General features: G+C 46.2%; 1 protein-coding gene across 4 annotated transcripts in view; it reads right to left on the bottom strand.

Annotated features, from left to right (window-relative positions):
* UBTF (upstream binding transcription factor) overlaps nt 1-23872 on the bottom strand; it is a 66777-nt gene that overhangs the window by 9125 nt on the left and 33780 nt on the right. For all 4 annotated transcript variants that reach the window (XM_063138292.1, XM_063138295.1, XM_063138294.1 and 1 more), the window contains 6 exons: nt 23385-23540; nt 8011-8121; nt 7336-7424; nt 6193-6382; nt 5521-5568; nt 3036-3104 (listed from right to left, as the gene is read on the bottom strand). In XM_063138292.1, the coding sequence (XP_062994362.1) occupies nt 3036-3104; nt 5521-5568; nt 6193-6382; nt 7336-7424; nt 8011-8121; nt 23385-23540 (663 nt within the window). The remainder of the gene's footprint in view (nt 1-3035; nt 3105-5520; nt 5569-6192; nt 6383-7335; nt 7425-8010; nt 8122-23384; nt 23541-23872) is intronic.

Genomic DNA, 23872 nt, shown 5'->3' with positions numbered 1-23872 from the left:
GGTTCCGCTCCTACCTGGCTGGTTGGCTCCAGAAGGTGGTGCTTGGGGAGCATTGCTCGGCCCTGTGGACTCTCCAGTATGGGGTTCCGCAAGGGTCGGTCTTGCCCCATGCTGTTTAACATATACATGAAACTGTTGGGTGCAGTCATCCAGAGTTTTGGAGTGTGTTGTCATCAGTACGCTGATGACACGCAGCTCTACTTCTCCTTTTCATCTTCATCAGGTGGGGCTGTGGATGTGCTGTACCGGTGCCTGGCTGCGACAATGGACTGAATGAGGGCTAATAAACTGAAACTCAATCCAGGTAAGACTGAGATGCTGCTGGTGGGTGGTTCCTCTGACCGGATGGTGGGGTGTTCAACCGGTTCTGCCCCCTGGAGAAGCAGGTTCATAGCTTGGGCGTTCTCCTAGAACTGTCTCTTGAGGCCCAGGTGGCCTTGGTGGCACGGAGTGCTTTCTACCAACTCCGGTTGGTGGCCCAGCTACGCCTCTATCTGGACAGGGATAACCTAGCTTCAGTTGTTCATACTCTGATATTAGATTACAGCAATGCCCTCTACATGGGGCAGCCTTTGAAGATGGTTTGGAAGCTGCAGCTTGTGCAAAATGTGGCGGCCAGATTGAAAGCTGGAACAGGGAGGTCAGAGCAAATAACACCGATTCTGGCCCGTTTGCATTGGCTGCCTATACGTTTCCGAGCCCAATTCAAGGTGCTGGTTTTAACCTATATGGCTACATGGCTTTTACATTTAGCCTACATGGCTTGGGACCGCAATACCTGATGGAACGCCTCTCCCAACATGAACCTACCCATACAATGCGCTCAACATCTAAGGTCCTCCTCTGAGTGCCTACTCCGAGGGAAGCTCTTAGGATGGCAACGAGGGAGAGGGCCTTTTTGGTGGTGGCCCCGACTGTGGAATGATCTCCCCGATGAGGCTCGCCTGGCGCCAACATTGTTACCTTTCAGGCGCCAGGTCGACTTTTCTCTTCTCCCAGGCATTTAACGGCATTGAACAACGCGAAGTTTGTTTTTTAATGGACCCCAGAACTGTTGTTTTAAATGGATGTTGCTATTTTTATATTGTTGTTTTTATGTCTCTGATGGTTTTAAAATGTTGTATACTTTTAATGTTTACTGTTTTTAGCTTTTGTAAACCGCCCAGAGAGCTTTGGCTGTGGAGCGGCATATAAATGTTGTAAATAAATAAATAAATAAATTCATGTGCCTTTTTAAAAAATGTGTATCCAATTTCCTTGCCCCATGGTGTTTTAGGGGAATGTCACCATCTTTTGGTGTTACAGCACCTGAAAGCAAAGCCGCCACAGAGGTATCTACTAAGGAAATTTTTAGTTCTTCTATCACATCATGAGGAAGAGTGTAAAACCTCTGTGCTGTACAGACTCCCTTTTTTTCACTGGAAGGGAGATTTCCACTCATCCTTAATTAATTTATTGAAGGAATTAGGAAAAAGGCAACTCTTTGGTGGCTGGCTTGGGCTCCAGAAACATTGCTGCCCCTCTAAATAAAGTTACCTAAATAAAAGCTCAGGTTGTCCTGGCTTGCTAGCTATGGAGGCAATTGCTTTGGACAATAAAGGTAAAAAGTCCTCTTTGTTAAAGAATAGATCAGATGAGAAATGGTCTGCAATTTCTGTGTCTGACCAACCACCCTCCTCTCCTTCTGAAAGACTCCTGCAGCGATATTGCAGAGGAATCACTGTCAGGATGGAGCCCAGCCAAGGCGGTCATGGATTTTGTTAGTGGATGTGGATCTGGTTGTGGAGTGTGGGACTGGAGAGTCATCCTCAGAACCTGCTGAGTGCAGACTGAGAGAAGGATTGGGCTATTTTGATTTTGAAGCCTTATTTTTATTTTTGTTTTCTAAGTGCAGATGAGGAGAGCAGGAAGACTTGGAATTGTGCAAGCTTCTGGTGCATTTTGAAGAACAGCTTGATCTCAAGGTTTGCTTATCTAATAAATGGTCAGTCAGATTGTCCAGTACTGCCTTAGTGATCTGTGCTAAGACTGATTCTCTATTTGAGCCATGCTTGAGATAGGCGTTTGGGCGATCTCATTGTTCTCTGTCTGAGCAATGGGGGAGGGGGAGGGGCTTTCCTTTGCAAGTCAGCATCGAAACTGCAACTTAAAATGGCTGCCTGCTTTGTTTGGCGGGAAACCTCCATGAGAGGGAGGGGGAAAATGGATTTGATCTCTCCCCCTTGATGTTGTTGGAGCATCTGGCTGTTTGTTTCCTCCTGCTGCTCTGAGTGAAGAGGGTGGCGTGCTTGCCCCTCCCCCCCCTCAATCTCGGCCACTTCTTTTGAGGTCAGGATCACACCATTCCTGGTGTCTTAAGAGACTCGGCAAGGGGCTGCAGCCTCCGGGCTGGTGATCTCTTTGATCCTACTTGGCAGCTGAAGCTGGCAAACTGGTTCTCTCCCTGATCTTCCTGGTAGATCGGCTCCTTAACGAGTCATCCTTTTCTTTTTCTTTTCAGGCCTTGAAATGGTTCTCTTTGCCGGAGGGGTCATGGAGAACCATAGGCAAGAAGCAGAAAAGGAACTTTTTTTTTTCTTTTTGGCAAGAGAAAGTGAAAAATAAAGGCTGGTAGTAAGAAAGAAGATCAAAAAGGTAAGGAGTTTAAAAAATAATCTTAGAAATAGAGATAGGTATAGGCTTGAGATAGGAGATGAGAATTAGCTCTGTCCTGGGCGAAAAGCAAGGATGAACTGGCTAGGAAGAGCTTCAGACTGATAAGAGGGCTTAAAACTCAGTCACGTGAGTCCCTGCTTTTCCTGGGCGACAGGGGCAGATAACCCATTGTGGGATGCCTTCCGCACAGCAACCCGGAGAACAAATTATTTTGTACATGGTGGGCCTTCTTCACCAGACCATTCCAGAAAGAAAACTCAGTTCTCAAGTTCAGTTAGGGCCCTTTTGAAGGTGTATCACACTGGAAAAAAGTTGACTGCCTAGAACGTTTCATGCTGGGCATCAGCTGCATGAGGGAGAAGCAGTGCGGAGGTGCTTACCGACTTTGACTGTATTGAGGGTTTCATCTTGGGGTTTGGGCCCCGCATCTTCCCCATGTTCTTGCGTTTCTGTTGAGATACAAGTGGGCAGCGGGGGTTGCAAGAGAGGGAATCAACATGGAAAACACTCAGCTACAAGAGGCAGAATGTCCCCCTAAGAGCGTCATCAGACACGGGGGAAATCGCGTTTCCTTACCATCGCTTCCCCCTCCCTGCCCCCACTTCTGTCCCACAATACTTCCTCTTTCCTTACATGGAGAAGAAAGGGGATGTTAACAGTGACCACATGGCCCATTCAGTGGCCATTTTTATCCCACTGCTTCTCCTGCACACAGCAGGAAATGGTGGCACGTTTTGCTACAACTAAACAAAATTGGATTTTCCAGGTCTTTTTTTGCAATGGGAAAATGAGCAGAAGGGGTCAAAAGGACCTGCGACAAACCGTGAGTGGGCAGTAATGTGCGTGCAATAAAATGCTCGTCTGATGACACTCTAACTCTTTCACCCCTGGAAACGAGCACGAGTCCCCAAAGACATTCCTGTACAAACGATCAAGTTCTTACAGTTATAGATTCTGAAAATTTAGCAGAGTAGAATACAAAAGCAACTCATGTTTTCTACTCAGCCAGGATATCCCCCCCCCCCCACAACATTTGGCCAACTTGTATATTTCCAATAGTCCAACTCTACAGTTTCCTATAGGGGGAAAGGAAAGGGGAATCGTTGCTAGATAACGAGTACACACTGCTTAACTTGCGTATACTTGGACACACTGACAAATACCTGAAAGACTTTGCCTGCTTGCTGCTTAGCAACTTCTTGCATGTTCAGTGCAGCCACAGTGAAATCCAGAAGGGAGTTGTGTTTTATTTCTACCTCCATCGCTAGCCCTATGCCGGCATCCGGCTTGCTCACCTGTGTGCACGAATGCGTACCTTGGGTGTGTGCTACTCACTCTGGCGTCTCTCTCTGGCTCCTCCTTCCCTTTTCCTCTCCCTCTATCTCCAGGCAAGTGAACATAGCAAATTTACTTGCATGGAGCAAGAAAAAGCCCTTGTGCTGAAAACTGACTGGGGGCAAAGGTCATTCCCTGTCAAGGACTCTGTTGCCCCAAGGTTCCTGGTGTGTGTGTGTGTGTGTGCGCGCGCTTTACCACCCCAGCCAATCTTTGGCAGAGAGGACTTTTTCCCTCCCTTTTTAAGTTAATGGACAAAATTGCTCCATTTTATTGAATAGGATTAGAAACAATAAGCCCCCTCTAAAAATCAGCTGGAGGGGTGGGTGAAGATCACCCCACTAGGATCTGTTGCCTCAAGGGCTCTTTTGTGTGGTGTTGATTTTTGCCCCCCCCTTGAATTTTTCAGCAAAGAAGAATCTGCCCCCCCATGAATGAATGAAAGAATCGCTCCAATCATCCACGGGATGCCACCATGGCATCCACCAATCGGTTGGTGGATGCCATGGTAGAGACTCTTGGTTTAGGGGTCTAGAGGATTTTCACCTTCTTTGTAACTCTTAGACTGTTAAACAATATAGGGCAAAATATATATTTTAAACAGATAGGCCACTGAGCTGCAATGCTAACACACTTACTTTCTACTATGTCCCTTTGAGCTGACAAGGACGTATTTCTGAGTAAGCATGATTAGGTCTCTACTTCAGAAAAAGCAAAGGTAGTTGTATTGGCTATAAGAAAAAAATCCAAAATTCATATTAGGTCAACTTAAAGAGCACAAAAGATTTGCAAGCTTTTGAGTTCTCCAGGTCTCTTTATCAGGCATGATATTATAAAAAGTGTGCGTGTGTGTGTGTGTGTGTGTGTGTTTGTATGTTGGGGGGCAGGGGCGTAGAGAGAATAGAAAGGAAACTAATACACACACACTCTTTGTATCATCTTGCCTGACAAAGAGATCTGGAGAACTCAAAAGCTTGCACATTTTTTGTGATCTTTCAGGTGGCTTAATAAAGGTAAACTATTATGGATTTTGGAATTTCCCTGCTTCGGTATTACCGTCCCTGACTGATTAGCGAGTCTCAAACTCAGATGAGAGCAATCATGCTGAATTAGACCCAAACACCTATCTAGTCAGCATTCTGTTCGCACAGTGGCCAACCAGATGCCTGTGAGAAGCCACCAGTAGGAGGACAAAGCACCCTCCCATTCGAGTTCCCCAGCAACTGGTATTTAGAGGCATAATACCTCCGATATAAGGTAATACATAGCCATCATGGCTAGAAACCGCTGATTGCCTCCAGCATCTCAGAAAACGTAAATCTTCCTAAGTCCAATTAAACCAAGATGCTCACTGGAAGGGCAGAACATGGAACCCAAGATCTCAGGCATGCAAATACGGGTTTCCTTTCACCAAGCTAGAGCCCCTTCCAAGCTACACTGCATGTGAGGGATAAGGCTCAAGAAATACTCCTGCCAGGCCCACGCATGCACACCACACCCTCACGCCCCAAATACTTGCAAGACACTAACACTGGAGGTATGTTCTTTGTATGCAGCTCTCTCCTGCGGTGACAAACTCTGTAGAGAAGACAGAGGAGGGGGAAATCAAGATTAAAGGCTTCACAAGGTTATTCAAAACATGGAGAGTGGGGTGGACTGATCGAAAAACAGTTACCTAGAACAACCAGAATGTATTACCACTCACTAATCATTCCCCATCAGTGCTTTAAACCTGCATTTCTGGCAAAGCATTTACTAGCCTTCACTGAGTTTTGCCCTATAAATGATTATTCCATTTTACGGATAGGGAATGGGGGCTGGAGAATGCCGGAAAGCTGGGCAGATGCTGTGAGGACAGTGGAAGTTTGTTTGGGGCTGAGGAAAAACAAAACAAAACAAAGACCTCAGGCAAGGTATACAAACAAAGAGGAAGCTTTGTGATGCAGGATGATCAGTGAGGCAAGGCAGCTGAGGACTTTGGAGGTAGGGGGAGACCTGGCTCAAAGTCTCTCATGGGGTTTAGGTCTGTGTGTTGCTGGTAAGATCTGGGAGAGAGCAGAACTGAATACAGATACACACTGAAAAAGAAACTTCTGGTTGCAGAGCCGTTGTTAAAGGACAATATGGCTCAATTTAACCTTTAGCATAATACCCTGAAGCTCCTACCTGTCCTCCTCTTCCTTTCTCCCACCACCAGCTCACCTTGAGCCACATATCCAGGTGCACTTTGTACTGTTTCTGCTGCTCTTCAGCCAACTTCTTGTACTGTTCCTTTTGGCTCTGAGAAATGCGCTGCCAACGGCTTCCGATCTCCACCATCCGCTCCTTCAGAGGAAGGTGGTTGAGTTCGCCATTTGAAAGCAGTTCCTGAGAAAACTTCTGATACCCGTTCCTGGTGAGAACACAGAAGGCAGGGAGAGAGAAAATCTGAGTAAATTTGGTGGGGCGGGGTGGGTGGGGGTGGAGAAAAAAAAGATGGCAGGGCCTACTTAACCCTGACATTCCTGATGCACCCTTCTCAGGTTCCAGACTTCCCACAACCAGACAACCAATTACATGGAGCCTTTCTCTTCCAATTAGATGGATCTATGCTGCTGAGAACAGGTAACTGTCATTCTCAGAGACTTCTAGGAACTATATGAACAGTAATTAGCTACTTGGAGATATTTCTGGCCTTCCTGTTCATGGATGTTAACTTCCAATATTATGTCACACTGTAGCATGATCAAGAAACAGACCTATGGTAGGGCTGTACTGATAAAAAGGTGGGACTACAAAAGCAGAAGCTGACCTGATGATCAGTGGCTGGGGGCCACTGTAGCAATCAGTGGCAGGTTTAGTCCCCACCAGAGCAGCAGCACTTCATAACCTGCCCCCATCCTTGACATGGAGGGGTCTAGCCTTCAGTGACAGGAGTCCTGCAAGGTGTGTGTGCAATGAGCCCAGAACTTGAACGGCCTCTCCAACAAGGCCCACTGGTTTTCTTTTCTTTGTTCCAGACAGAAAACAGGTGAAGTCTTTTAGCTTCACTAATCTTTTAGAGAATTACGTCCTTTTTATAAGTAGTTCTGCTCGCTCTCTGTTCATTCTAAAGTGATTTCAGCTTCTATGGTTGCTTTCAAAATTTTAAATTGGGCAAAAGGTGGGATATAAATAAAGATAACAACTCTTTGAGAACATTAGCTGAAAAACATACTATAGGAATAAAGTAAAATAAAATAAATTTCCCTCATCCATAACTGACCATTGCCCCACCTCAAGTTGACTTATCTGCCAAAAAATGCACCTCTGAACATAAGCATGCAACTACCCATCACCAACCCAACCCCAAACAGCAATACTCACATAGGGGGTTTCTTCGGCTCACCCTGGAATTTCATCTTCTTGGAGGCATTTGTTGAGCATGGCGGTGCCCTCATCTCACTCAGTTCTCGCTGCAAAAAAGAAAAGGGTGAAGAAACAGACTGATAAAATGGAGAATGGCCCAGCTCAAGGGGAGAGACCAGGAAATTTTAACTGTCCCCCCTGCCTCTCCTAAGATGCCTGAGTCTTCACATGGAAGCATTGACATTCATTAGTTTTCTTCAACAACCATGAAAACTAATAACTTGCTTTAGAATTTAAAACTGAAATTTTCATTATATAGAAATTTGCACTCCTAAGCTGTAAAACAGAGGAGCTGTGTGAACACAGCGCTAAGAAAAATAGAACACAATTTAGTACTCAGGCAATCAAAGGAAAAAAAGATGAATCCTGCAATCCGTGTAAGTGACACCTAATGTTATTCAGCCACTTCACTGGCACTGGCCACATACTTTGAAGCAAATTTCACTGCAGCTAGAAACTTGCTGCTGCTTCCTTTCTTTTTAAAATGGAAGTGGAGATTCTCATGCAGTTGAGATGCTCTATTCTGTAGCCATTCCTCTGCAGTCCTGTGAAAATGCAAGCCATGCACACACACTGGCAGCACTGCCATCATTCTGAAACAAGCTGCTCTTTTACAAACACACCAATACCAACCTCATATCGTTTCTGATCTTCTGCTGCTTTCTTGATCCACATCAACTTCTCCTTTTTCTCCATGTTATTCCAGGTGGTTTCCATGGCTTTTAGTGCTTTTCCACGGTCATTCTAGAGCAGATGAAAGAGTGTTTCTATATAGTTTGTAGACTTCATAAAGTGCAGAGCTCTAACTTTTCAGTTGATCCTCTAGGCTAGTGGTTCCCAAACTTTTTCAAGTAACCGCCCCCTTGGTTCCACAAACTCATGCCCAGTGCCCCTCTACCCTACACTATAAAAATCTTTATTCAGAATAGTGGTTTTCTATGACCCACTAAGGAAGATAATAATAAAATTCAAAACAGTAACAATTAGTTGAATATTTATTCAAAATCCAATTACATTTTTTTAGTTTATTCAATTAAATTATGCTAATGTACACCAATTGCTGGTGAACATTGATGGAGGGTGCTGCTGCACTCATATCCTGCTTGCAGGTTGTCCATGGGCAGCTGTTTGACCACGGCGTAAAGAGAATACTGGACCCTTGGTCTGACCAAGCATGGCTCATGTTCTTTTGAAAAGAATTATTATTATTATTATTATTATTATTATTATTATTTATACTTATATACCACCCCAGAGCTGAAGCACTCTGGGCGGTTTACAAAAGTTAAAAACAGTGAACCTATGATGTCCTTCTCTTCCCTCATATTCCCACAATGAGGATTTACTCTTTACTTATAGGAAGGAGTGTCATATAGAACCCCTCCAGCTTTTATGTGAACATATGACACCATCTTGTAACATTGGTACTTCTAGGCTAGCATTGTCTACACCAGGGGTGGACAGCTTCAGAGGGTCCAGGGGGATTTGCAATCCCAGAACCCATCAAGGGCCATAGTCTCCACTATCAGAATTGCTACTGCAATTTGGGGGCAATTCAGCAGTGGCAAAAATGCTGCACTTTCGTTTTAAAACAAGACGTGCAGGAAGCACATGCCTTGTCTTAATGGAAAATCCCAGGGGAACGTGATTTTGCATTAAAACAAAGACTGCCCGGCCCTATCCTGCCCTGCACTCTGTATGTTCAGCATACGGTATTACTACATGTGTGGATTCTTCCCCTATATGGCTTGGGACCAAACTACCTTCTCCCACAAAAATGTCCCAGGATTTTAAGACCTTCTGGAGAGGCACGTCTCGGAAAAGACCACCTCGAGCACCCTCTGCCACCCCCTTGCCTCTTAATGCTCCCCTATGCAATCCCACTGACCCCAAGGGGGCAGTACCACCCACTTTGGGAACCACTGCTCTAGGCAGTTACACAGATGGGTTCTGTAGCTGTGCAGAACTGTCACTGACTGGGTTCAGACAACACAATAATCCATGGTGGTTTTAATAGTCGATGGTTGGTTATTTAACCCACCATGGGTAATCATGTTGTGTGGATGGAGCTTTTTAACCAATGGTTGGCTATTTGGCCGAAATAACCAACACAAATAACCAAAGTCTGTGCAGAGTTGGCTATTTGAACCACCATTGGTTATTGTGTTGTGTGAAAGGCACCGTTGGTTATTACGTCAGCCACAGAGTTGCAAGGCAAGAGCAGTCAAGCGGTGTCTGCCGCCCTAGTCCAGCTGGCAGGATAGATTTCTAACAGCAATGCTGATGGGATACTAGCAGGAGGACTGAAGGGGGAGAGAGGGCAGGCGATGAGTGAGTCAACTCAGCGTGGACTAACAGGCAACTAAATGCTGATCTTAATCCATATCATAGTGGATTATTATCATGTTGTGTGGGGAGTACCCCCTAGATAAACAAATGCGGAGTTGATTATTACTCCACCCACTGTTGACAATCATGTTGTCTGAATGCAGCCTTAGACTGCTTACCAGGCCCTGGGATTTATACCCCTTTCCACTGAAAGAAGACTTGCAGCCATCTGGGCATGTGTTTGGCCCTCACTGTCACAATCCAAATTCCAGCAATTTATTTATTTATTTAAAACATTTATATCCCGCCCTATATCAATAGGATCTCAGGGCAGCGTACAAATAAAAGCATACAGTATATACAGCTAAAAACAAATTAAACCATAAACCAAATTAAAACGATATATAATTTAAAAGCAGTAAAACTACTAATACAGTTAAACGGTTGGCTATCAAGCCAACCAACAATACCAGTATCAGTCCTGAGGACTTTGGGAGCTGCAGTTTCAGTTATCACCCATTCTGTTCCTGTTCCTTCCACTGCACCATTGGTTTGGGATTCTTCCTCTCCCCCTCCCTGACAGATGGACGCTGCCCCTCATTCATCTCCTCCTTATCTGAGGACCTCTTCATCTATGAGGTCCAAATCACTCTCTTGGTATAGAAATATAGGAGCTGGTTCCCACAGGACAGGTTGCTTACGTATAACTATCGTTCTTAGAATGGTCATCAGTGCATTCACACGTATGGGTTCTGTGTCTGCACAGAGTTGCCAGGGCTTTCTAGAACTGAAACTTTTAGGCAGGAAGACTGCCTCCCCTTCCCTGTGCATACCTAGGGCAGAACTCCTGCCTTTCCCCTCAGCTTCTCTGAGGATGCCGCTATGTCAGCTCGAGATGGAGAGGAATAGTGAAAACATATTAGAACACCTGAAGCGGGGTAGGAAGGTGAGTGGTGTGACTGCTTCTTTGTGGCCTCTATGCATCATACAGATGAGCAGTTAGCCAGCTGACTTACCAAAGGAGGTGGAAACAGGCGGGCAATTCAATATACAAGCCGGCACTGCACATCTGAAGGAGACATCTTTTCGTGTGCGAACGTTGAGGCAGAAATGTTTAATGAACATTGTGGGCTGCAACCAGGTAGCTGCCTAATTCCTTAAGAGGAAAAAGCAACCCAAGGAAGCAACAGCCCTGGTGGAATGGACCCATACCGACTGCAGCACTGGGCGTTAAACCAAAGTGTAGAGAAGTGCCACAGTTTCCAAAACCCAAACTGAAAGGCGCTGAGTTGAGACAGCAAGACATTTATGTTTGCTAGCATAGCAGGCAAAGAGTTTCTGAGATTTCCAAAAGAAGAATGTTCGCTGAAGATATAAAGCCAGAGCCCTCCATATATCTAAAGTGTGGAGGGAGGACTCAGAAAATGAGGTCTAGTTCAGAAAAAAAGACGGGAAGAGTCCTGAGGACTGCGAAAGGGAGATCAGACCCAAGAGCTGCTAGTTCACTTGCTCAGCATCCAGAGCGCTTTAAAAGTGAGCAGTCTAAAGTCAGACCTGGCATGGGGTTCAAATGTTTTGACATCAAAGCAGTCATGGACAGACTCCAGGAAGGAATTGGCCTAGAGAATGGTGGGTCTAAGTTCTTCAGAACCTTGAGAAATTTTCAAAATGTAAGATGGGGTCCTCTTGGTTTTTCACCACCTCTGATGCTTTTGCCACCTCAGACAACTTTTACTAATCCGACTCTTTACTTTAAGAGGCCAGTGCTCTCCGGCACAAAGGCGGCATAGAAATATGCCTGGTATTGCTAATACACACAGAAACACACACACCACAAAAGATGAAGGCCTCTGATCTGGACTTATACAAGGGATAAAAAATATTTTCATCACTCCCAGGGAATTCGGTATGATAACCCAAGTAGCCTGCCTCATGCTGGTCTCTGATTTGTGTTCCTTAACTAAAGGCAACACTTTCAGTTTTTCATCTGTCCACAACACAAGAGTTTCCTAAAGCTCATCATCAAAACTGGCCAATACCACGTACCTCCCTTTGGACGAGCCGCAGCACAAGGTTTCTTCACAAAGGGAATGGCGCCTGTTACTGTGTTCCTTCACCAGTAGGGGACTTAAGCCTTCTCCTACATAGGCTGGTGGCTCTGATGTCAGTGGGGCAGTGAATCTGCTCTGGGTTGCAGTCACCAACTCTTAAAGGAGCACCTTGGATAGCTCCTTTAGAGGTCTGGCTGAAGCTAGGGCAGGATCTACACAAAGGCTTTAAAATGGTTTGTAATAATATTGACCACTGTTGGGGCCCAGAACATACTCCATATAGTTTTCAAAGTGTTCTATCATACTTGGTGTAGATCTGGACCTGGAGCAAATTCACCACTCCACTGACATCGAAGCCACCAACTCCACTGCTATTCTAAGATCAGTTTGGTCACTTTGCTCCATTAATATATCTAGGAAGACATATATATCTTATCATGGAATCATAGAATAGCAGAGTTGGAAGGGGCCTACAAGGCCATCGAGTCCAACCCCCTGCTCAATTCTGTAGCCAACTGTGAATCCACCTAATAGTTGTTCCATCTAGCCCACTTTTAGCTAGTTTGTTAATCAGAATGTCATGTGGTACTTTGTCAAAAGCTTTGCTGAAGTCAAGATATATGACGTCCACAGCGTTCCCACGGTCCACAAGAGAGGTTACCTTATCATAGAATCATAGAATAGCAGAGCTGGAAGGGGCCTACAAGGCCATCAAGTCCAACCCCCTGCTCAATGGAGGAATCCACCCTAAAGCATCCCTGACAGATGGTTGGCCAGCTGCCTCTTGAATGCTTCTAGTGTGGGAGAGCCCACAACCTCCCTAGGTAACTGATTCCACCGTCGCACTGCTCTAACAGTTAGGAAGTTTTTCCTGATGTCCAGCCGGAATCTGCCTTCCTTAAACTTGAGCCCGTTATTCCGTGTCCTGCACTCTGGGAGGATCGAGAAGAGATCCTGGCCCTCCTCTGTGTGACAACCTTTTAAGTATTTGAAGAGTGCTATCATGTCTCCCCTCAATCTTCTCTTCTCCAGGCTAAACATGCCCAGTTCTTTCAGTCTCTCTTCATAGGGCTTTGTTTCCAGACCCCTGATCATCCTGGTTGCCCTCTTCTGAACACGCTCCAGCTTGTCTGCGTCCTTCTTGAATTGTGGAGCCCAGAACTGGACACAATACTCTAGATGAGGCCTAACCAGGGCCGAATAGAGAGGAACCAGTACCTCACGTGATTTGGAAGCTATACTTCTATTAATGCAGCCCCAAATAGCATTGGCCTTTCTTGCAGCCATATCGCACTGTTGGCTCATATTCAGCTTGTGATCTACAACAATTCCAAGATCTTTCTCGTTTGTAGTATTGCTGAGCCAAGTGTCCCCCATCTTGTAACTGTGCATTTGGTTTCTATTCCTTAAATGTAGAACTTGGCATTTATCCCTGTTAAATTTCATTCTGTTGTTTTCAGCCGAGCACTCCAGCCTATCAAGATCACTTTGAACTTTGTTTCTGTCTTCTAGGGTATTAGCTATCCCACCCAATTTTGTGTCATCTGCAAATTCGATCAGCATTCCCTGCACCTCCTTGTCCAAATCATTAATAAAAATGTTGAAGAGCACTGGGCCCAGGACTGAGCCCTGCGGCACCCCACTCGTTGCCTCTCCCCAGTTTGAGAAGGTTCCATTGATAAGTACTCTTTGAGTCCGATTCTGTAGCCAGCTGTGGATCCACCTAATAGTTGTTCCATCTAGCCCACTTTTAGCTAGTTTGTTAATCAGAATGTCATGTGGTACTTTGTCAAAAGCTTTGCTGAAGTCAAGATATATGACGTCCACAGCATTCCCACAGTCCACAAGGGAGGTTATCCTATCAAAAAATGAGATCAAATTAGTCTGACAGGATTTGTTCCTGACAAATCCATGTTGGCTTCTAGTAATCACTGCATTGATTTCAAGGTGTTTACAGATTGACTTCTTTATAACCTGCTCCAGAATTTTCCCAGGGATGGATGTCAGACTGACTGGTCTGTAGTTCCCAGGTTCCTCCTTTTTGCCCTTTTTGAAGATAGGGACAACGTTAGCCCTCCTCCAGTCGTCTGGCACCTCACCCGTCTTCCATGATTTTGCAAAGATAATAGACAAAGGTTCTGAGAGTTCTTCCGCTAGCTCCTTCATTATTCTTGGATGCAGTTCATCGGGCCCTGGAGATTTAAACTCATTCAAGGAAATTAGGTATTCTTTGACCATTTGTTTATCAATCTCAAACTGCAATCCTGCCCCCTCAACTTCTGCTTCACTTTTTCCAGGGGGGTCATAGACCCACTTTTGGGAGAAGACCGAGGCAAAGTAGGAATTGAGCACTTCAGCCTTTTGTTTGTTGTCTTTTATCAATTTGCCATCCTCATTAAGCAGTTGAACCACCATTTCTTTCCTCTGTCTTTTACTACTCACGTATCTGAAGAAAGCCTTTTTATTGCTTTTAGCATCCCTCGCTTCATAATCAAGAATTCAAGTATGACGTGGTCACTTTCCCCCAGAGTTCCAGTAACTGCCACTTTACCCACTAAGTCATCCCTATTGGTCAATATCAAGTCAAGGATTGCAGATCCTCTAGTTCCTTCCTCCACTTTCTGTAGGAGAAAGTTATCACCCACACATGTCAGGAATTTTTTGGAGGGGCCACTTTTGGCAGTATTGGTCTCCCAACAGATATCAGGGTAATTGCAGTCCCCCATCACTACTACATCACACTTCCTTGAAACACTGGCAAAGACAGGTTGCTTACCTGTAACTCTAGTTCTTCGAGTGGTCATCTGTGCAGTCACACATATGGGCTCTGCGCCTGCGCAGGGCCAGGTTCGGAAACTTCCATAGCTGAAATTCTTTTAGGCGGGAACCCCTCCCCCACCGTACAATGAGCATGCTCAGGGGTTCCCGCCTAATCCCCTCAGTTCCTGAAACCGCCTAAACAGTCTCACTGAGGAGAACCACCACGTGATCAAAAATAATGACACCATAGTGGGGACGGTGGGTGGGTTGTGTGACTGCACAGATGACCACTCGAAGAACTACAGTTACAGGTAAGCAACCTGTCTTTCTTCTTCGTGGTCTCTGTGCATCACACATATGGGCGATTAACAAGCTGACTTACCGGAGGTGGGTGGTGTCAGGTGATAGGTGAGTCTCACAGAATTGCCAATAAGACGGCACGCCCAAAAGCACAGTCTCTACGCGATCTGACATCCAGACGGTAGTGGCTGGCAAAAGTCAGTGGAGTCGACCAGGTAGCCACTTTACAGAGGTCTGGTAGAGCGATCCCCTTTTCAAAGGCTGTAGAGGTGGCCACTCCTCTCGTGGAGTGAGAACGCACCTTACCCTCCAACAGGAGGCCAGCGAGTTCATAGGCTAATTTAATAGTCTGAACTACCCAAGCAGATATTCTCTGCAGAGATGCCTGAAGTCCCTTTTGCTTGCCCCCATAACAAACAAAAAGTCTATGGGATCTCCGGAGGGTAGCAGTTCTGGACTGGTAAAAGGCAAGGGGCCGTCTTACGTCCAGGGTATGCAGAGCCGACTCAATAGGTGACGTCAGCGAAGGGAAAAAACTTGGGAGCGTGATGTCCTGGCCAAGGTGAAAAGAAGAAACGACCTTTGGCAGAAAAGCTGGGTCCGATCTAAGGACCACCTTGTCAGCGTGAAACACCGTGTATGGTGAGTCTATGCGAAGTGCTGCTAGTTCGGAGGCACGCCTAGCAGATGTGACTGCAACAAGGAATGCCACCTTGAAAGTTAGTAACTGCAAGTCAGCCCTTGCTAAAGGCTCAAAGGGCTTGGCAGATAGTGCCTTGAGCACCACGGAGAGGCTCCATTGAAGAACAAAACAGCGAACTGGTGGAATGGTGTTTTCCATGCCCTTCATGAACTGCTTTGTCAAAGCAGCCCTGAATCCAGTGGTGTGAGGAGATAGCTGCTAAATAAACTCTAAGTGATGAGAACTTGAGTCCTTTTTTAAATAAAGAAAAAAGAAAGGAAAGCACTGTTGCTATTGGTGCTGAAAACGGGTTCTCGTTTCTACTGAGGGCAAAGGCAGAAAATGCTGTCCATTTTTTTGCGTATAACCTTCTAGTAGCTGGTTTCCTAGCTGCTAGAATAATGTTCCATACGTCAGTAGGCAGCGGTTGGTTGTCTAGCGATGCCTTATCCTCCAAGCTGTTAGGTTTAGGGACTTGACATCTGGATGGAAGATGAGTCCCTTCCCCTTCGATATGAGGTTGTGGCATTGAGGCAGTCTGATAAACTCCGCTGAGGACAGTTTGAGTAGCGGAGTGAACCACGGCTGCCTTGGCCACCAAGGTGCTACTAAGATGGCGTTGGCGTTGTCACTGCGCAGCTTTATAATAACTCTTGAGAGGAGTGGTATGGGGGGAAACAGGTACAGGAGCTGTCCTGTCCACATCCTCTCGAAGGCGTCTCCTAGAGATGCTGCCCCTTGGCCTGCCCACATGCAGTATTGGCTGCAGATGGCGTTCTCTGGTGACGCGAACAAATCTATTACAGGTTGTCCCCATGCCTGAAACATCATGTCCAGAACAGTGTCTTTCATCCGCCACTCGTGCGTGTCCACAAAGGTGCGGCTGAGGTCGTCTGCCAGGACATTGTCCTGGCCTGCGATGTGAATGGCAGACAAAGTCATGTCGTGGGCAATTTCCCAATGCCAAATGTCCAGAGTGAGGGAGATCAGGTCCATAGACCTCGTCCCACCTTGCTTGTTTATATGCCAAACAGCAGCCATATTGTCTGTATGGATCTGGATTACATGACCCGATAAGGTCTGCTGAAAGGCATACAGAGCTTTTTGGATAGCCATCAACTCCAAGACGTTGATGTGTCTTTTTCTGTCGAGGGAGCTCCAGCGCTCCTGGATGGTTAGATCCCCGCAGTGGGCTCCCCAGCCCAATAGGGATGCGTCTGTCATTAGATGTTGCGATGGTATTGGGGGTTTGAAGTCCAAGCCTTGTGTGATATTGGACAAATCCATCCACCAAAGGAGCGTGTCCTTTATTTTGGCAGGGAGCGACAATTTCACTCGATGAGCGTCCAATGTATTGTCGTACTCCCGCAGAAGCCACAACTGGAGAGGTCTCATGTGCAGACGTGCCCAAAGGACGACGTTGACCGTAACTGCCATGAAACCCAATAACCTTTGCACCTGGAAGGCAGAGGTGATTTTAGAGCAGAAGAGCTTAATTGCAAGTTTAATTAACATATTAGCTCTATCCTCTGGGAGGAAAGCCCTGGAGCAGGTTGAGTCCAGAATTGCTCCAAGGAATTTTATTTTTTGAGTTGGTTGAAAATTTGATTTTTCTTTGTTGATGCAAAGGCCTAATTCGTTGAGGAGGTTGATGGTGAGGTGGGTATTATGGGCGGCTTCCTGCTCCGTATTAGCCACTATCAGCCAATCGTCCAAGTAGGGGTAGATCTCTACCCCTCAAGTCCTCAGAAAGGCGCAAACTGGTGCCATACACTTTGTGAAGACTCAGGAGGCAGTAGAAAGCCCAAAAGGAAGCACTTTGAATTGGAAAACGTCTTCTCCTACTATGAACCTGAGGTATTGGCGATGATCGGGATAGATTGAAACATGAAAATATGCATCCTTAAGGTCGATAGACGTGAACCAATCCCCTTGGGAGAGGAAAGGTAGGATGCTTGCTAAAGAGTTCATCCGGAATTTTTTAGAAGCGATGAACTTGTTTAGCTCCCTAAGGTCCAAAATAGGTCTCAGTCCCCCATCCCGCTTCGGAACCGTAAAGTAGTGGGAATAGAACCCGCCTCCTAGTGCGCAAGTTGGTAATCGCTCTATGGCGCCCTTCTCTAACAGAGACGTAGTCTCTTGCAACAGAGCGTCTGTAGGTGGTGAGAACCTTGCGGTTCCAAGGGGAGGGGTGTGTGGAGAATTCTATTTTGTAGCCCCGAGATATGATGTTAAGGACCCATGTGTCGGATGTAATAGTGGTCCAACTGCAGAAAAAAGGGGCAAGGATGTCACCAAACTTAGGTGTTAGGCTTTTTGGTGTATGACAGTCAAAGACGCCATCTCTGATTCGGGTCAGGCTTGCTTTTGTTTTGTTTGAACCGACCCGGGTACTGTTGCCTCCTGTACTGACCCTGAGGTTGGTATGCAGCAGGGCGGTCTTGCAGTTGGAATTGCTGCTGCGTTCTCGGCCAGCGTCTCTGGCGGAATAGTCTCTGAAGCTGTTGATGCTTCTGACCAATCCCCATTTTCTTAGCCGTATTTTTGGCTTTCTAGATGCTCTCCATAGACTCGTCCATGGACGAGTGGAAGAGTCCTTCCCCGTCGAAGGGAAGGTCCTCTATCCAGGTGCGCGCTTCTTGAGAAAGTCCTGCGGACCTAAGCCATGCATGTCGTCTTAGCGCGATAGAGGCCACCATTGCTTTTGAAGCAGTCAGTGGCATGCCTCGCTGTGTTGAGTTGTTGGCGTGACAGCCTCATGGCTTCTGTGTAAAACACATTTGACAACTCTCTTTGATCGTCTGGCAGATATCCAGAAAGAGATGCCATTTTTTCCCATAGAAAGGATTGATATTTAGCCATGGTGGCTTGGTAATTGTGCACTCTTAGTGACAAAGATGTGGAAGAATAAATTCTTCTTCCCAAGCCGTCCAGTCTCCGACCTTCCTTGTCAACCGGAGCATTATGTTTTCTCTGAGTGCGTCCTTGGGATGCCTCAACTATGATTGAATTAGGCTTGGGGTGGGTGAAAAGAAACGGCGCTGTCTTTTCTTGGATTTTGTAGATGTTATCTAACTTCCTTGACGTTGGTGGCATAGAGGAGGGCATTTTCCACGATTGTTGGGCTGTGCGTAATAGCACAGGCAGGTATGGGATTGCCGCTGGGGTAGACGATTCACAGTATAAGTCGTCGTATACTGGGTCATTTAACTTCTCCAATGGCTGAGAAGTTTCGGTCCCCAGGGACCTCGCCATTCTTTGTACTTGATCTGTGAAATGAGTCAAGTCCTCAGAAGGTGAAATAACATCTGTGGCTACCACCAAATCATCTGGTGAAGGGAATGATGGTGGAGGTGATGGTTCCTGAGAGGAGTCTGAGCAATAATCATCATCAGAGAGCTCATCCAGTGCACTTCCCCTCATTCTAGCTGCGAGCACTTGCAGAGCCTGCGACGGTACCCGCCGTTGTCGGCGCTGTAGTTTGCACCTGTTGAGGTGGGGGCATCGGTACCGAGGGCTGCGGTGGTGGTGGCATAGCGACAGTATCTTCCGCGGGTAGAGGACGGGAAACTGTCTCAGATGGAGGTTGCCGGAAACGCGGGTACGGGGCATAGTGCTCCTGGTAATAATAAAAGTCTTGCTCTCGCCTATGTCTCCAATCCTCGTACTGGTACGGAGGATAGTACAGAGGATGCCAATATTGAGTAGAGTGAATTGAAGCCGGTGAACGGTCTCATTTGTAGGCATAAGGTGACACAGGACGGTACCGACGGCCGTCGGTATCGGGGAATGGCATATCTCGGTACCGATGTGAGTCAGTATCGAAATCTCGGTACCGATGTGTGCCGGTATCGAACATCGGTCGTGAATCATGTCCTTGTCGGTACCGATGTCCATCGGTATCAAAGGTTGGTTGTTGGCTCTGGCAGTATCGAGGGGAGGTAGGACCCTCTTCTGCCATTGTCGGATCTTGTGAGGAGCCTCTAATCTCTCCTTCCGAGATTGATGCCCCTAAACTTGTCTCCTCTGTCGGTACCGTAATGATATTGAGAGACGGTACCGGGGAAGGCATTATTTGCTCCGTTCGTGACGGCGTCAAGGCGGGTGGAGAAGACGGAGTTGCCCGTCTCGGTATCGAGAAGGCTCTCGGTACCGAAAGTATCGGTATCGGACTTGCCGATATTGGAGGTGTTTTTTGCAGAGAAAACCTTGATATCGGGCTCCTCGTTGCCGTAGGGCACTCCGTTATTGAAGTCGTCGGTACCGGAGTCTTCGGTATCGAAGGGTTCGACTTTGTAGATTTTTTCTTTCCCTCCTTTGATTTAAGTTTGCTTTTTTTCCGTTGGGGTTCTTCGGACCCAATGTGCTCTCTTGCTCTCTTAGAGATTTTTCTGGCTGCTTTTGACAAGGCGGAAAGAGAGGAGGAGGGGGGAACCGATAAGGCATCACTCTGTAATGGAGGAGGTTGGGGCACAGACTCCATTATGTTGGGAGATTTGGAGCGTCGAGACGCACTCGGTTTCTCCACTGCCTCCGACGCCTTTTCCCAAAGTAACGCCCGAAGGCGATCAGATCGGTTCTTCCTGGTTTGCCTCGAGAATTTCAGGCAAAAACAACAGGACTTGACGACATGCGTCTCCCCCAAGCACAGCAAATACCGGGAATGTCCGTCGGTTTGGGAAATCTTCTGCCCACTACCGGAGCACTTCTTGAAGAGGCCTTGTAGTGCCATAGGCACCAAGGCTGAGGTAACGAACAACAAATATAAATCTTTTTTTTTTTTTGTAATAACTATATAGAAAAGGTTAGAAAACTGTAGAATTAAGGGAAAGGATGAAAAATAGTATTATTCAGCTAAGGTATAACGATACCAAACACAGAAGTCTCCAAACGCTGTTGACCCTACAGGCGGTTGAAGAGAACTGAGGGGATTAGGTGGGAACCTCTGAGCATGCTCAGTGGACGGTGGGGGGAGGGGTTCCCACCTAAAAGAATTTCAGCTATGGAAGTTTCCGAACCTGGCCCTGCGCAGGCGCAGAGCCCATATGTGTGATGCACAGAGACCACGAAGAAGAATTTATACTAACACACCACGTCCATGACACGGGTGAAATTCTCAATTCACACACCAGTAGTGCCTCTTATTGTAGGATTGAGTTGCCATCCTAGGGCCACAAGTCCACAACTAACTTTGGCAACTAATGGGTAAAATCCAAAGACTAGTTCGGCTTATTATACCAACTGCATTTGTCATTCATTTTGCCCATGTTTTCATGTGCCTGTTGCAGCTGTGGCTCCTCTGTGTGTGTTCAATTCCCTTCAGGACCATCAAGCCATGAGACTTCTCACCTCATTCCTATCATGACCAAGCTGGTTGGGGAAGGCTGGAGTATGCAGATGGTCAACAGACCATGGAATTAAACAGTGACCAATATACATCTATTGCCTAGAGGTGCTAACTGTTCCCAGAGCTTTGGTTTGATTTCTTCCCTTCCTGAAGGACGAAGTGGAAATATTGATAGCCACCAAAACAATGAAGCTAGCCAACTCTACATCAGCAAGCAAGGAAATGGGGAGCTCAGCCCCATGATTATGAGTGTCTGGGATTGGATGCTTCATCCACAATATTCTCTTACGTCAATTGATCTACTGGGCCTCAACAACAGACATTCTGAGCAAGACCAGGCAATCCACTAATATGTAGACCTTCATCTCCATCTTTTGACTTTGGATATGTCCTCAGATGACCTCTTCACAACCCCAGTAAATATGAAGTCCTAGTTTCTGCAGCAGATGAGGCATGGACCTGAAGCTTAAGAAAGTGGACGTGAAATTCCTGAGTTCAACACATCCTCACGGTGTGACCACTGGGCTGTAGCTCAGTGGTAGGGAATGTGCTTTGCATGGAGGTCTCATGTTCAGTCATTGGCATCACCAGCAAGCAAAGACTCCTACTTGAAACCCTGGAAAGTCGTTGCCAATCGTGCTGGTCTACAGGGGCGACTATACTACAAAAGTTGTCAGTGCCTAAGCAATAAAAGGTTTCCAAAAATGCTCTGCACTCCGTAAGTATGCCATTACAAAAGAACATGAGATCTATGCCTTTACCTAGATGTAGCTTCCTTCCTAAGATTGCAGTGGACTTTCACTTTGCCCAAGACCTACACTCCCCTCTGCCAAATCTTTGGATAATAGGGACTGGGCCCTTCACACACAACATGTCCAGTGGGTGTTGCCCTTTACCAGCACAGAATGGCACCGTTTTTCAAAAGCAATCATATTTTCCATTGCTACTCTGGGCTCAGGAAAGGCCACTACTTGTGTCTACAGGACCTATTACCTTCTGCCATGAAATCACTTGCTGGTGAATCCCAGCAGCTATCAAGAGGCTGCTCACTCCACAAGGCCCATCCTTACTTCCTCTGGGGAATCTCCATACTTTATTATTATTATTATTATTATTATTTATTTATATAGCACCATCAATGTACTTGATTTGCACAAGGCAGCTACCTAGTCCATGCCATCAACTTTTCTTAAACACTATACCCTGGATGTCTGCCCGAGGGCCAATGTGGCTTTTGGCAGGCCTGTCTTAACACTCCTTATTTTCCTGGGATGTCTTATTAAGGCTGCCAGCTCCTGCCTCCAAACTGAAGCTCTTTGCATAGTCAACTGTGCAGTCACACAACCTGCCCTGTTTCCCTGTTAAAGATGTCCCCTCTGTCCTCAGACACCTTGTGCATTGGCTTCTGAAGGAACTGGGCAGGAAGTTCCCCACCTCACCTCTCAAGGCATGGCTAAAAAGTGCCGCTCAAGTCCTGTTGGAGGTTTGCCTGCCCGTGCCCCGGAAGCAGGATGAACAGTGATCTAGTTCTAGTGCATACAGCCCTGCACTAAATTCCCCTCCCCAAAAGAGATACGGACCGCAGTTGCCCTCTGTACAATCTTCCATGCACCACATTTAAATAATAATTACAGGTACATGTAGAAGCCTTCTCGGGGATTGCTCAGCTTCTCTGGAACTCTCTTCCGTGGAGGATCACCACAGCCTTATGGAAGCCATTCAAAGTCTTCCAAACTAGGCTGTCGCTCAACAGCCAGGTTTAAAACTAAAACAACAACGGTTGACTTATTTTAATGTTGTTATTGGATTTCCTAACAGGCTGGGAATATTTTCATAAGAGACGATAACACTCTGAGGTTTTTATTTGTAAAAGCAGGAGGGAATAAAAATAAATAGTTGTGAGAAGGCCCTGAAATGACTTCCTCATGGAGGTCAAGGACCTCCTCTTCCTGATGGCATTCTGCAAAGGCTGTTGGCCCAGTGATTTTGAATGACTTTTGGAGGCTGATGACGAGCGGCTGCTCTAAATTACTGGGTTTTGTACGTTGAATGTGTTGTAGCGTTTTATGGTCTATTGCTTTGTTCAACTTGTTTTATTGCATTTTAATGGAAACCACTTCGAGCCAAGGAAATACTATACACATATTTTTAAAATAGTTAAACAAATTAGAACGTCCGATATGAAAGTTGCAAGATGGGTTTCAATTTGGACCATTTGATTACTACCAATTGCATCCCTAAATTAGTAAGCCTTCCCCCCCCCCCCCACCCAGTTGCTTTCTGCTCTGAAACATGACCAAAGCCAAGACCCATACAGGGAGTGTAAAAAACAGTCCCATGTGTTAGTTTTACATGCTTGTGATTCAAGCTAACTTGGAGCGAGTTCTCATCCCCCAGGGCAGTGATCAATTATCTATTGGCTCTCTCAAAAAATGCTGTTCTGGTTCAGGAAAAGGCAGAGGTTCCGTTTTGGGCAGGGATGCCAATATTCACTCAATATGCCTCAGTCATTCCTGCCCTCTCCATTCTCTCACTTTACCTTAAAGCGGGCAAGATAATCTCCAATGACACTTTGCTGCCAGATCTCCTCAGCAGTCTTGGGTGACTCAGGAAGTTTGCCACGATCCTCCTTGTCAGAACCATGCTTTTTCTCTGTCTGAGCTTTCATGGCAGCCTCACGAGCTTTGTACTTGGCCTATGGGAGAAAACAGCACAGACGGTCAACATTTTTGAGGTAAACAGGACTTGGCAGCAAGAAAGAAAAAACTAGTTGATTGGAAGTCAATGTAGTTAAGCCTTAAGCGTGCATTTCAGAGAACCCAGGGTTCTAACAGAAGCTTATCAGAGTTCCTTAATGAGTGGTCCTTCTTGCAATGCAGCCACTGGCAAATACTGGACATGATCCAGGACACCCACTCAGTTCACACAGGATGACTGTGAGGCCTAACAGATCTGACTAGTTTTTCCATGTGAGCTGTATGTGTCCCTACAACATGCCCAAGAGTCCTCTGTAACACACAGGATTCT

This window comes from Elgaria multicarinata, chromosome 11 (genome assembly GCF_023053635.1).
Source record: "Elgaria multicarinata webbii isolate HBS135686 ecotype San Diego chromosome 11, rElgMul1.1.pri, whole genome shotgun sequence".
In the NCBI taxonomy this organism is placed as follows: Eukaryota; Metazoa; Chordata; class Lepidosauria; order Squamata; family Anguidae; genus Elgaria; species Elgaria multicarinata.
Note: the sequence above shows the minus strand (reverse complement) of the source record. Positions and strands in the feature narration are given on the sequence as shown.